This window comes from Coffea arabica, chromosome 3c (genome assembly GCF_036785885.1).
Source record: "Coffea arabica cultivar ET-39 chromosome 3c, Coffea Arabica ET-39 HiFi, whole genome shotgun sequence".
Lineage (NCBI taxonomy): Eukaryota > Viridiplantae > Streptophyta > Magnoliopsida > Gentianales > Rubiaceae > Coffea > Coffea arabica.
In genome coordinates this window covers 15,915,297-15,927,990 of record NC_092314.1, presented here as the reverse complement: position 1 = coordinate 15,927,990, position 12,694 = coordinate 15,915,297, and the positions used below count along the sequence as shown (strand labels likewise).

The 12,694-nt window shown below is 34.7% G+C and overlaps 1 protein-coding gene and 1 long non-coding RNA gene across 3 annotated transcripts; one reads left to right on the top strand and one right to left on the bottom strand.

The window, feature by feature from the left end:
* Positions 1–4,102: 4,102 nt before the first annotated feature.
* LOC140037846 (MDIS1-interacting receptor like kinase 2-like) lies at positions 4,103–4,633 on the top strand. The gene is made up of 2 exons (XM_072082989.1): positions 4,103–4,106; positions 4,329–4,633. The coding sequence occupies exons 1-2, from the start codon at positions 4,103–4,105 to the stop codon at positions 4,631–4,633; spliced, it is 309 nt and encodes a 102-aa protein (XP_071939090.1).
* Positions 4,634–6,199: 1,566 nt separating this feature from the next.
* Positions 6,200–12,684, bottom strand: LOC140037658 (uncharacterized). Of its 2 annotated transcripts, XR_011841614.1 has the most exons (3): positions 11,418–12,684; positions 7,350–7,397; positions 6,200–6,410 (listed from the first exon to the last, which is right to left on the bottom strand). It is a non-coding gene; the product is annotated as an uncharacterized lncRNA (long non-coding RNA). The 2 variants fall into 2 exon arrangements; XR_011841615.1 differs by lacking the exon at positions 7,350–7,397.
* Positions 12,685–12,694: the final 10 nt, after the last annotated feature.

Genomic DNA, 12,694 nt, shown 5'->3' with positions numbered 1-12,694 from the left:
TGGAAAAGATTGTGTTAGTTGGTTGTCAAGTTGAGCTCATGTAAATGTATCTTTTGAATAGCTCTTTGAATGAAACCCTAATGTGTATTGGGTTCATTTTCTTTTGATTGGCAAACCGAACCTGTATATTCATGATGAATGGTTTTTGTGGCATGCCATTTGGTTGTAAATGTTAAATTTCAATGTATATACGTTGGATTGATGTTTGGTTGAACTCCGGATTTTGACGTGGCCGGTACTGTTCATCATCGGCTTCGATTTTCGTTTTTTTTATTTTGTGATTTTGGCTTGTTTGCGCGCATTGGTATGTTCCGGAACGTATTAGATGGACGTATACTGATTCGTTAGTCCTGGCGAGAGTTGGGCAGGCAGTCCGCTAACCCCTTTGGTTCGCCTTAGGAGAAGGTGGGGCTATCACATCTTTTCCTCAGCTGCACCGCCAAAACTCTACTTGCTGCTTGCCCGCAGTTCATCGCCCACCGTCCACTGTTGTCGCAGTTCGCTAGTTTGTCTCTACTACCGTTGCTGTCATCGCCGTTCGTCAAAGCCTATCACTGGTTTCGCCATCGCCCGTCTCTAGTTTTGCCGTCGCTCGCTACTGTGCCATTCACCGCTGCTCGCGCCGCCATGAACGTCTATCCTCTGCCTACGATAGCCATCGTTCCGCACTTGAAGGACAAGAAGGGAAAAGGATACAATTGAAGAAAGAGAAGCTTTTACACCGAATATGAAGAGTTGGGGTAGGATGGGATGGGGTGGAGGAGCAAAACTTGGACACATACAAGGCTAGAGAGGGCCAATTTTGATTTTAAACATATCATTAGGTGGCAAAAAATAATTTTGGTAAGGATCCGCTTCAAAACATAATAATGTTCCAATGAGAGCTGAAAAATAAATCAAATTACTTGAAACTCAAATCGAGTTCGATTTAATAAGAATTCATTTGAACTAAGTTTTATCAATTACTCAAACCAAACTTAAGTAGCATTTTGTGTTCGGTAAATTATCAAACTCGGTTTGAACTCGACTCTATTAGCATAAAAGTGAAATTTAAACATAATAAAGTTTAACATACTCGACCTCGACTTGAATTTGATTCGATAAAAGTTTGTTTAAATTTAGTTATGTAAATAAACAAGTCAATGTTCATCACAATTTCAAATTATTTAAAAATAATAAAATAAACTTGAACATTAAGATGTTGATTTGATTATGCTAATTCATTTCCCTAATTCCAATGTCAAGAATTAAGAGTTTCAAAATCTTAGGGTTGACCGGCCCACCCACCACCCCATTCCCCACGTTGGTGCATCGTGATGAGAAAGAGACGAGGCAATACATCTTTATACCTTAAAGGCTGGGATAAGGTCCTCACCGTGACTTAAAAAGTCCTTTGGACCTTTGCCAACCAGGACACAACCTCAAATTTGATTGAAAACAAACACATTGCCGTATCCCAAAAACCTTTTTTCCTTGATCCTTATCTAACAGTATTATCATTGACTTTTTGAGGTTGTTGTGCGTCCTTGCTTATATGATAACTTATTGATATGGTTACATCGAATTATTTAAAGTATATAATAGTTTTCCTTATTTTGATCAATAGATCAATGTAGATAAAGTTAAATCAATTAGAAAATGTGTTATCATTCAATTTGCAGGGTTTACAATGACAAAATTATGAAAGTTTGTACAAATGGAGGAACATGGTCCATTTTTGTTTTTGTCTTTGTTTTTCTTTTTGTATATAACTAAAATCAATTCTAGTGGCTAAGGTTGAGGTATCAAGAATTAAAAATTTTAGGTTAGAGTCCCACTACCTCCTCCCTACTTCTTATGTACCACCCTTCCCCTTCTAGAAAATAATGTTTGGAAGATATTGATGGAGGACAAGAAGGGAAAAGGAGACAATTGAACAGAGGGAAGCTTTGGCAATGAATATGATGGGGTGGGATAGGGAAGAGGAGCAATACTTGGATGCATGCACGACTAGTGAGGGCCAATTTTGATTTTAAACATAATGTCAAGTAGCAAAAACCAATTTTGCTAAAAATCCACTTGAAAAGAAATACTGTTGCAATAAGGGTTAAAAGACAAATCAAGTTATTTGATGTTCAAATTGAATTGGATTTGGTAAGAACTCATTCGAACTTGATTTTATTAATTACTCAAACCAAACTTAAATGATATTTTTTATTTGGTAAATTGTCAAACTCGAATTGAACCTAACTTTATCATAAAAAGTTTAGCTTACCTAAACTTAACTTAAGTCTGATTCGATAAAAATTCATTTAAGTTCAAATTCGTTAATAAACAAGCTAATGTTAGTGCAATTTCAAATATATCAAAAATAATAAAATAAACTTGAACATTAGAATATATGCTTGATTAATTGGATTCATTTATCCCCTAATTTCACTGTCAAGAAATAAGGTTTTCAAAAGTTTAGCAGATGGTTGCCCACCCACCACCCTGTTCCCCTCGTTAGCGTATCATGATATGAAAGAGACGAGGCAATACATCTTTATATCTTAAAGACTAGGATAGGTTCTCATCTTGACCAAAAGTCCTTGGCACCTCTAAAAATTATATGGGTAAAATATCAAAAAACTCCTTTTGTTTTGTTGAATGTTCATTTAGCTTTATTTTGGAAACCTATATTGTAACTCCTTATGGTTTCAACTACATAGAAAATTGAATGGTAAGCATCCAATCTAAAAGTTGTATATGAAATATCAATATTGCCCTTGCTATATGTGAAATGCTTTTTATTCAATTTTCAATTTAGCCAAAATCATAGAAAATTATAATAGAGTTTTGTAAATTCAAGGGAGTTAAATTGAACATTCAGCAAATCATAAGACTTCATTTATAGGATGACGATATTGACATTTCACATTGAACCGTTAGACTGGATGCTTTCTGTTCAATTTGCAATTTAATTGAAACCACAGGGAGCTAGTGTAGATTTCTAAATTAGAGGGAGTTATATTAAACATTTGACAAATCACAGGGAGTTTTTTTATATTTTACCCAAAATATATGTATATGTTATTCTTATTTTGATCAGTACAACAATAGATAAAAATCAAATGTATTTTTTTGATAGAAACGGGCCTATAATAAAATTAATGAATTGATGAGTCCATATAAAGAGTGGACAGTACAAAATGTGGGCAAGAAATGAAGAATCCCCCTAGATGATAGAATCATCAATTGAACTAGCATGCTTTGCATCTCAAGGGCAACAATGTTAATAACCCCAGGCACCCAACTAACTTTCCAGGTGGAAAAATTTTGCAATGCATTTGTTACATGAGCAATTGATTGCTGAAACTTCTATGTCTTGGACATACTTCAATATTTCGGTTGAGTTTTTGACTGCAATGTAAAATTTTAGATTTCATCAATATCATCAGCCCTAAACTTTCTCTTAAACCGCGGCAGCTATGGTTTGAGAGAAATTGCTAGGTCGTGAATCTAAGTTACATAAACAAAATTTTCTGTAGCTTTTGACCATTAATTTTTTATGTTTAGATTTAATATTTGGTTTTATTAGTGTTTTTCAGCTTATTCAACAGACAGGTATATAGGAGTGAACAATTGAAAAAGTATAAAAAGAAGGTAGCACCTACAACTTGCAATCCACATACTCCTATATTAGTTATCATAAAAGTAAAACTTACATCTAAAATATTCAAAATAATCGAGTTGACTCAAGTAGCTCGACTTGAGTTTAATTTGATAAAAACTTATTTAAGTTTTAAAAAATTCAAACTACTTTAACTCAACTCGAGTTTGATTTGATAAAAACTTATTTAAATTTGAAGTGACAAATAAATAAGTCAAAATTAAACACGATTTATAAACAAATAAATTTGAATATTAAAATATTCTAGTTGATTAGACTCATTTACGCCTAAACTCCAATGTCAAGGGGAATTTCAAAATCTTAGGGGCATCCCTACGTTGAGTCATAGTGATAAGAACGAGGTAATGCGTCCTCATGTCTTGAAAGACTAGGATATTTCCGTATCTTGATGCAGAAGTCCACTGGACCTTTGCCAACAAGGCCGAACCTCAAATTTGTTTAAAAACAAGCATGGGTACTGTATCCTAACATTATTTTTGCTACCTTTTTTTTGGTCGACACCATAAATTTTACATCTACTTCTACTCCTACTCTACACTAAGGAGGAGAGGCGGATTTAAGGGGGTCAAAGGAGAACTCGAAGGGACTGAACTACCACCGGATCAAGACACCCATTGGTGAATTTTTTCAAGTGCAACTGCAATCACACATTATGATTTTCCAACTTATTTTGCAGAATTTGTCTACACAATCAAAGTTAACGAAAAGTGTGATGTTTATAGTTTTGGGGTCCTGACAATGGAAATAATCAAAGGAAAGCATCCTGGAGACTTGACTGCTAATCTGATGTCTTCAAATCTTGAAGATGTAGAACTGAAAGACTTGCTTGACCAAAGACTTCTATATCCCAATCAAGAAACTGAAAAGATCCTAATATCCATTTTCAAACTAGCAAGAGAATGTCTACATGCTGATCCTCAATGTAGGCCAACAATGCTCTTTATTTCCACGCTGATATCAACTCGCGAACCATCTAAGTAACTTCTTTGTGATTAACCGTGGCCATATGAGTCTCTTTTCCATTTCTTTTCTTGTTAAATTAATAGATGCATCAGATATGTAGAACTTGGGTGATGTTTTCAAGTTTTTGTAGGTTTCTTGCCTCCCATTAAATGCAGACTGCAGGGCCTCACTTTTTCTCCCCTACATAGCACAATCAGGCATCAGAAGAAGATGATATGATGCAGAGCATGTATTCTATGTAAAAATAAAATGTGCATAGCTAATAGAGTTTATGGAATTGAAACTAGAACTAGTATAGGGGGCAAAGCAAGGATTTGGAAATGTATCGTAATATTATCATCCTTGAAAGTAATAATTCCATGACATTGTCTTCAGTCTTAATGGACTTTTTTTTCCAAGTAAACTCCTTTAGTTTGTCTATTGTTTTTTGAGTGCAGTTATTGACGAAAAGACTGTATTTCCATATGAGGTTAGAATGAGTGCGGTTTTTGGTAGTATGATAAATTAAATACGCCAATACTACAACCAGATCAATATCACGCGAAGAAGCCGAATTTATCCATTCAACCAATCCACAAGATGAGAAGCGAGATCAGAGTCCTCCAGCTACATGATTTTGCCAGATGCCTCTAGCCCAACTGCAAACGCCCAGTGCTCTTCAATCCTTGTCAACAATTAGTTTAAAAATGGGAGATAAATCAAATTCAAACCTTTGGTTTTAGTACATTCCAAATCAAATTCAAACCTTTGGTTTTAGTACATTCCTTCAGGACCATGGTTTTACAATGACATCATAAATATGTCATAAATAATTAATATGTTATTTTTAGTATCATATAGGCTACTAATTAAAATGAATCTTGTGAATCCATATGCAGTTCATCAGTGTGTTAGAATTAGAATACTTTGGTTCATCATCGATGAACCTAGCTTAAAATTTGAAACAACATGAAATATAGATTGAATAAATCTATTTTGACAATGACAACAAATCCAAAAGCAATGAAGACAATTACATTGTACCAAACATGAGGCAAAAAGAAAAAGAAAAAACAAATAAAAGAACCAACTTTAGTTTAACACTATAAACAAAAAATATAATAATCGTTCAAAACATCCCTCATATATTGTAAAATGATTTTTTTTTCATCTCTCACTTTTAAAATATAATTTTATGTTCCTTACATATTCACATTGATCAAATTTGATTCCTAACTAAATTTCCGACTAGTTTATGTTCCTAGTTTTTTGCATGTGATTATTTTTTAGGGCTAAAATTATCATATCAAAATTTACATAATCCGATCTATAGTCCCTTATATTTCACAAAATGAAATATTTCGTCCCTTACATTTCACAAAATAAATTGTTTCATCCTTCATTGACCATGTGTATGAATAGTTTTTTTTTTTTTAAATCCATGTATATATCTATTTGATTTTACCTGAACAGTACGACTAGCATGTAATATATTGTCACGCCCCGAGCCCGCACGTGCTCATCATATGACATCCGCCGTACTCCCAAGTCCCACTCAGGAATACAAGGCTACATTAACTAATTTAACTTGACAATACTAAATAATTTAAACAATTAAAGTGCGGTTCGAATTACATATAAAAGGAAGTCCACGAATGTTCAAGGCGTTCGTACATTTATTCTCCAATTAAAACAGCGGAAACAAAAAGAAATAGCATAACATGAGAAGTAGCTAGGCTGCCAACTTCTATGCACCTAAACTAGTAAAAGTCATCCTCAGGGTCTTCTATGTAAACCAATTCATACTCTTCCGAATCTGCAAAAATGGTAAGAAGTGGGTTGAGCGACACATCGCTCAGTAGGTAATATTTACCCCTCTGTTGGACCATGCCCTCTTAACTTTATAAATACATAATATATATAAGTACAACTCAAATCGTTTGCATATCATTCACATCCATAATTTTGAAAGTAACGTCATTTATAAAACAATCAATAATAAAGAATGACAAGGAATATAAAAGCACTTCATTGATAACCATACTTGGAAAATCATAACATCATAAATCACTTTGCAACAATTTATATGCATCTTCATATCTAATCATGTATCATCCATAAAACATCACATATCCATTCATAGATCATTTCAAAATAGTTCATAAATCATTTCATATCGTTCATAAATCTTCTTTCAGTTCAGCTCATAACAAGTACATATAATGACCGACTACTGAGTACTCAGCCTAGAGATTTTACCCCTTCTAGGTGGGCGACCAATAAGTTTCATGACTACCGATTGGTCTCATTTCAATCTTGGGTCAATCGGCTGGGTTTTATACCAGGCTACCATGACTTTATCCATTGGTCAATCGGCTGGACTCTATACCAGGCTACCATGACCTCACCAATCAGCTGGGCTTTATACCAGGCTACCATGGTGATTAGACAGAACTATAGTTCCTACCGTCTATTCCATGACTGCTCTGAGCTTTACTTGTCAAAATTCATTTCATATATTGTATACATAAATCTTTGCTTTCATAAAAGATTCATCTCATTTTGTATATAAGAAACATATCAAACATTTCAAATAATTCACATGGTCCATTTTGTATAGTGAAGTATAGCTTTCATAAATATCCAAGTAAAACATTTAATCAAACACCTTTCAAGTCAATACAACAAAATGTGACTGAAAATAAGAATTTCATTTTTGCACATTTGAAATCTCAGAAGGGTAAGTACCACCTACCTCGGTTTGGCTGCTCGAGTGGAACTACCTTCGGTCCTTATATTGCACCTATTAAATGCATAGGTTCCCTAATTAGTTGCTACTTCCTATAAATGCATAAATATACAACCTCTAAATAAGCATAAGATTCATACCTAGACCATTAAATGGACCCTAATAGCATCTCCCTCAAATTGGGTGATTTCCATTTTTAGAAAAGTTTCTATTTTTAGAAAGTTACTTAATTTGGAAAGTTTGCCTTTTGTAAAGCTTTATACTTAAAGGAAAATAATTATTCCTAATCACGTTTATTATCCTGACTATTATCTTAACATACATATTTATAATGTATAATTATTCATTATTATTATCGTCCTCGTCGTCGCTACTTTATTTTATTACCATATATATATGTATTTGTCAATTAGTTACTATTGTCTTTCGCTTTATTTCTACCTTTGTGCGTGTATAGGTGTTATTATTATTTATGTATACACGTACATATATATATATATATATATCTATATTGGCCTATTACAATTAGTATTGACTTAGTTTATTTCACTCGTATTTATATTTTTATCTTCGTTTACATCCTTAATTTATTTCTTCCATGTCCATATTGTTATTACCCTTACTAATATTGCTTGTTAATTATTATTTTATTATTATTAGCATTACTATTATTATGATTTTAAGCATTTCGTTTAGCAATTTAGAATTTATCTTACCTTATCTACTTGACTTAATACGGCTAGATTAAGATATTTTAGATTTTCATTTAAGTATATTGGACGTAATTAATCAAGTATAAGTTTAATAACTGAACTTTACTTTGAAAGCTATCTTTAAGTTGGGTTTTGAAATTTAGTTCCTATGCTAGTCCAAAAAGATAGGCTAGTTTTATCTAATATTCAACTATTGGGCAACAATTAAACCTATACCATATATATATACCTATATATATATCTATATTTTCCAATTCTTAAAAAAACAAAAAAAAATTTCTCTTTTTTTTTTTCCTCCTTTTGGGTTAGACCCATCGGCCAACCATCTTTGACCATTTCTTTCATTGGTTGACCGATGGTCAATCCTTTCATTGATGTCATTTGTGACTCCAGGACTTTATGCAGACTTTCTGCCGTCTCTTGTTGCTGGCCTATTGTCGCCAGCACATGCTGGCATATTTTTATTATTATTATTTTTTGTTTTCTGGTCTTGGGTTGGCCAAAAGGCCAACCTTTGTAATCCTTTTTCCCTGCCGCTAGTGATGGCGGCCTGCACGCCCCCTTCCTTTCCTTTTTTGTGTGCGGCGTTGCTACTGCAACGTCTAGCCAAGACAGAGCAGCGGCAGCCGCCGCCGCTCTTCCCTTTTCCTTCTTCTTCTTCTTTTATTTTATTTTATATATTTTTTTAAACAGATTCAATCACCCTATAATCTCAAGATTGAAATCAACCCACTATTTCTATTAACCCAGATACGAATTTTATTAAACATATCTATCTACACCTACATAGCAATAATACATGTCCATAAAATTTCTAGAACAATTAATACATCTACTAAAACTCAAAAGAGAGGTTTTCTTGCGTGAACTCGAGACTTACAGGTTTAGGTGTCTAGTCGTCAGATCGATTGACGATGATGCTTGCTTCTCCTTCTCTACTCTCTGACGGCTCTTACTCTAAGGAGGCAGACGAAAGGAAGGTAAGGTTAGGGTTATTTTTCTGTCTAGGGTTTTAATAAAATCCTAAACCTAGCACTATTTATATTAGAACCCCTTATCCCATCCTACAGTTATTTTATTTTTTTATTTTTCCTTTTTACATAGTAACTTTATCTTTTTAATTAATTGAGAAAATAAAATAATTAGGATAAAATAATAAAATTGGTGCCAAAAGTCGTGGGTTTCACATTCTACCCCCCTTACAAGAAGTTTCGTCCCCGAAACTTGCATACCTTGATCAAAAAGATATGGGTGCCTATTCCGCACGTCTTCTTCTAACTCCTACGTTGCCTCTCGTGGTGTATGGTTCGTCCATTGTACCTTGACGTAGGGTATGATCCTTCTCCTCAGGACTTGATCCTTTCGATCTACGATTCTTAAAGGAACTTCCTCCACTGATAGGTTCTCCTTCACCTCGATAGGTTGGTCCTCCAAAATATGACTTGGGTCTGATACATACTTCCTCAGTTGGGAAACATGGAACACATTATGTATTCTTGACAAAGCAGGTGGGAGAGCCAGTCGATATGCCAGAGGTCCAATTTTATCCAGTATTTCGTAAGGCCCTACATACCTCGAATTTAACTTGCGACTTCTTTCAAATCTCATCACTCCCTTGGTAGGGGATACCTTCAAATATACACATTTTCTCTTGGTTGAAACTCTAAAGGTCTCCTTTTGGAATCTGCCCAACTCTTATTTCGGTCCTGAGCTACTTTCAACCTTTCTCGAATGATCTTAATTTTCTCCAAAGTTCGTTCCTCCAAATCAGGACCAGTGATCAGCTTCTTACCTATTTCATCCCAATATAAGGGAAATCCACACTTTCGTCCATACAATGCCTCGAATGGTGCCATGCCGGTCTCGCTATGATAGCTATTGTTATATGAGAATTCCATTAGTTTTACTAACCTATCCCAATTATCCGAGAAGTCTAGAGCACAAGTTCTTAGCATATCTTCCAATGTCTGTACGATCCTTTCCGACTATCTATCCTTTTGGGGGTGTAAGGCGGTACTTAATCTCAGGTCAGTCCCCATAATATCTTGGTAGGTCGATCAAAAAAATCTAGACATGAATTTAGGGTCCTAATTCGACACTACTTTCACAATTCATTTTTAGACTAGATATCACATTCTCTCCCCCTTTTAAAGGTTTCGTTCTTGAAACCTACAAGACATAAACATTAAAATAAATTAACAATATTTCCAATGTTCTTGCAGTACATCTTGGAAATTATTCTTACAATGTCTAAATTGGATTTCCTTAGGGTCAAGTAAAAATCAAAATAAAGAGTAGAGTATACCACCCTTGAATTGGTGACCTAATGAAATGAAATTTTTCTTATTTACCCTCCAAAACAAAGAAAAAGGTCAAGACATCACTTTAATTAATAAATAATCACAAGAAAATGAAAATAGACATGAGATTAAATCAATCAAAGCATTTAAATAAAAGTAAACAATCCATAGTCAACAAATTAAAACAAACAATGACTCAATTGAAAGAATTAAAAAAGTTTGAGGGGTCAAATCATTATTATTATAAATATTAAGATTCTAAATTAAAATAAAATAAAATTAAAGGCTTAAGATGAAGTATACTAAAACCAAATGCTAAACTTCATAAAATGAATGAAAACCCATTAGCCAAAATTTCACTAAAAATCCAAATCAAAACTATAAATCTATCAAAAATTATTACACCTTCAAATTTATCCCCAAAATTCACTAAAAATCTATCCAAAAATCACATTAAGACATACCAAAGAAAAATAACATTTTGAAGGGGCAAAATTGATTAAATTTTCCAATTTTCTGGGCCATAGTCGAAAAGGGAAAAATTGAGGGGTTAGCATGCAATTTGTCTGAAATTTTCATGCAACTGATTCGAAGAATTCATCTTTTTCTTCACTGGTTTCTTGAGTTCCCATAGCAGGTCATCCAGGGTCGTCATATCATAAAGGGAAAGGAACCAAAACATTTATTTTAAGAGTACTAAAACCCATGTCAAAATCATTCTCACCCTCATAAAGGAAACCAAACCTCAGATCGATTAACAGATTTTGGAACCAAAATGATAAGGGAAGAAAGAAAAAAGCAACAAAGAAGAAACAGAGATTCGTAGCCATAAGAAACATGGTTCTAGTTAAATTATTTACACCCATTGTTCTCCCCTTTTTGTACCAAAATCCAACAACACAGAAAAGACACCAGTTTCATGGCTCAGAACTCCCACCCAGATTCGTGAATAGAAAATACAAGGAGGAAGAAAAACAGAAGAACGCGACAACAAGCAAAGCAACAATGATTTTAATGCCTTTGATGTAAACCCCATAATCTAGAAAAGATAGAAAGACTACCTTTAGCCTTTGTCGCTTATAAGGTTGAACAATCACGAGAACTCCTAGGCGAGACGTACAAACGCAAATGGATGAAGAGAATTTTGCCACAGAGATGCCCAGCGCTGGAAAAATCGCAAGTTGGAGCTCCAATCTAGCCACGTTGTAGGTGTTGTCAAGGAGTAATCACTGAACAAAAGTTGCTGCCTGACATCCAGAAAAGGTGCAGAAGAAGGAATCTTGCTTTAAGGGTTGGAAGTTGGGTCGGAATTTGACCGGAAAATGGGCTGCCTCGCCAACCTGATCCCTGAAAATTTTCCTTTTTCCCTCGGTTTTCTCTTTTTTCCTTTGTTTCCTTTCTTGCTCCGCTGCCCTCCTACTCTTCCTCAAACTCTCCCCAGATCCTCTTTCTTCCTTTTGTTTTTTTCCTCTTTCTTTCGCTCTTTCTTTCTTTTCGTTTCTTCCTTTCCCTCAACCCGTAGCCTCCCTCAATCTCTTTTTTTTTCCTTGTTTTTTTCTGTTCAGCCCGTCCCCTTCCTTTTTTTTCTTTTCCTTGCTTCCTTTCCTTCTTTTTTCTTCTTTTTCTCTTTCTCTTCTTCCTCTCTTCCTCCTATTCTTTCTCCCGTTCCTCTCTTCCTCCCCTATCCCAGAAAACCCTTTTTTCTGTTTCTTTTCCTTGCCTTTCTTTTGTTTCTTATTTCTTCCCTGCCAACCCGAAGCCTCTCCTTGGCTTTTTTGTTTGTTTCTCCTACTCTCCACGGTCTCTTCCTCCTCCTTACTCTTCTTTGTTTTCTCTTTTTTCCCCGCCTGAAACCCTTCCGTTCCTTTCTTTCTCTTTTCTTTGCTGCTTTTTTTTCTCTTGCCCGTAACTCTCCCTTTCTTTGCTTTCTTTCTGTTTTTTTCTTTTTCCTTCCCAGATTTTCCCAAACTCCTGGTTTTTTCCCCCGAAGCTTTCCTTCTAGTTTTCCTCCTTTCTTCCCCCTATTGCCCGAGCTTCCTTCTTCCCTTTCCCATGTTTTTTTTTGTTTTTCCCAATTCCTCTCCCTCTTTTCCTTCTTTGTTTTCCCAGCCGAAACCTTCCCTTGTTTCTGAAAACCCTCTCTCGATTTTTTCTTCCCTTTTTCCCGTAGCTACTCCTTTTTTGTTCCTTAGCCCCGTAGCTTCCTTTTCCTTTCTTTTTTGCTCTTTCTTTTAGCCTGTTGTTCTTTTCTTTTTCTTGCTTGGTTTCTCTTCCCCCTTCCCGTAGCTTCCTTTGTTTTCTCTTTTCCCTTTTGTTTTTTTTGTTTCAAATTTTTCCT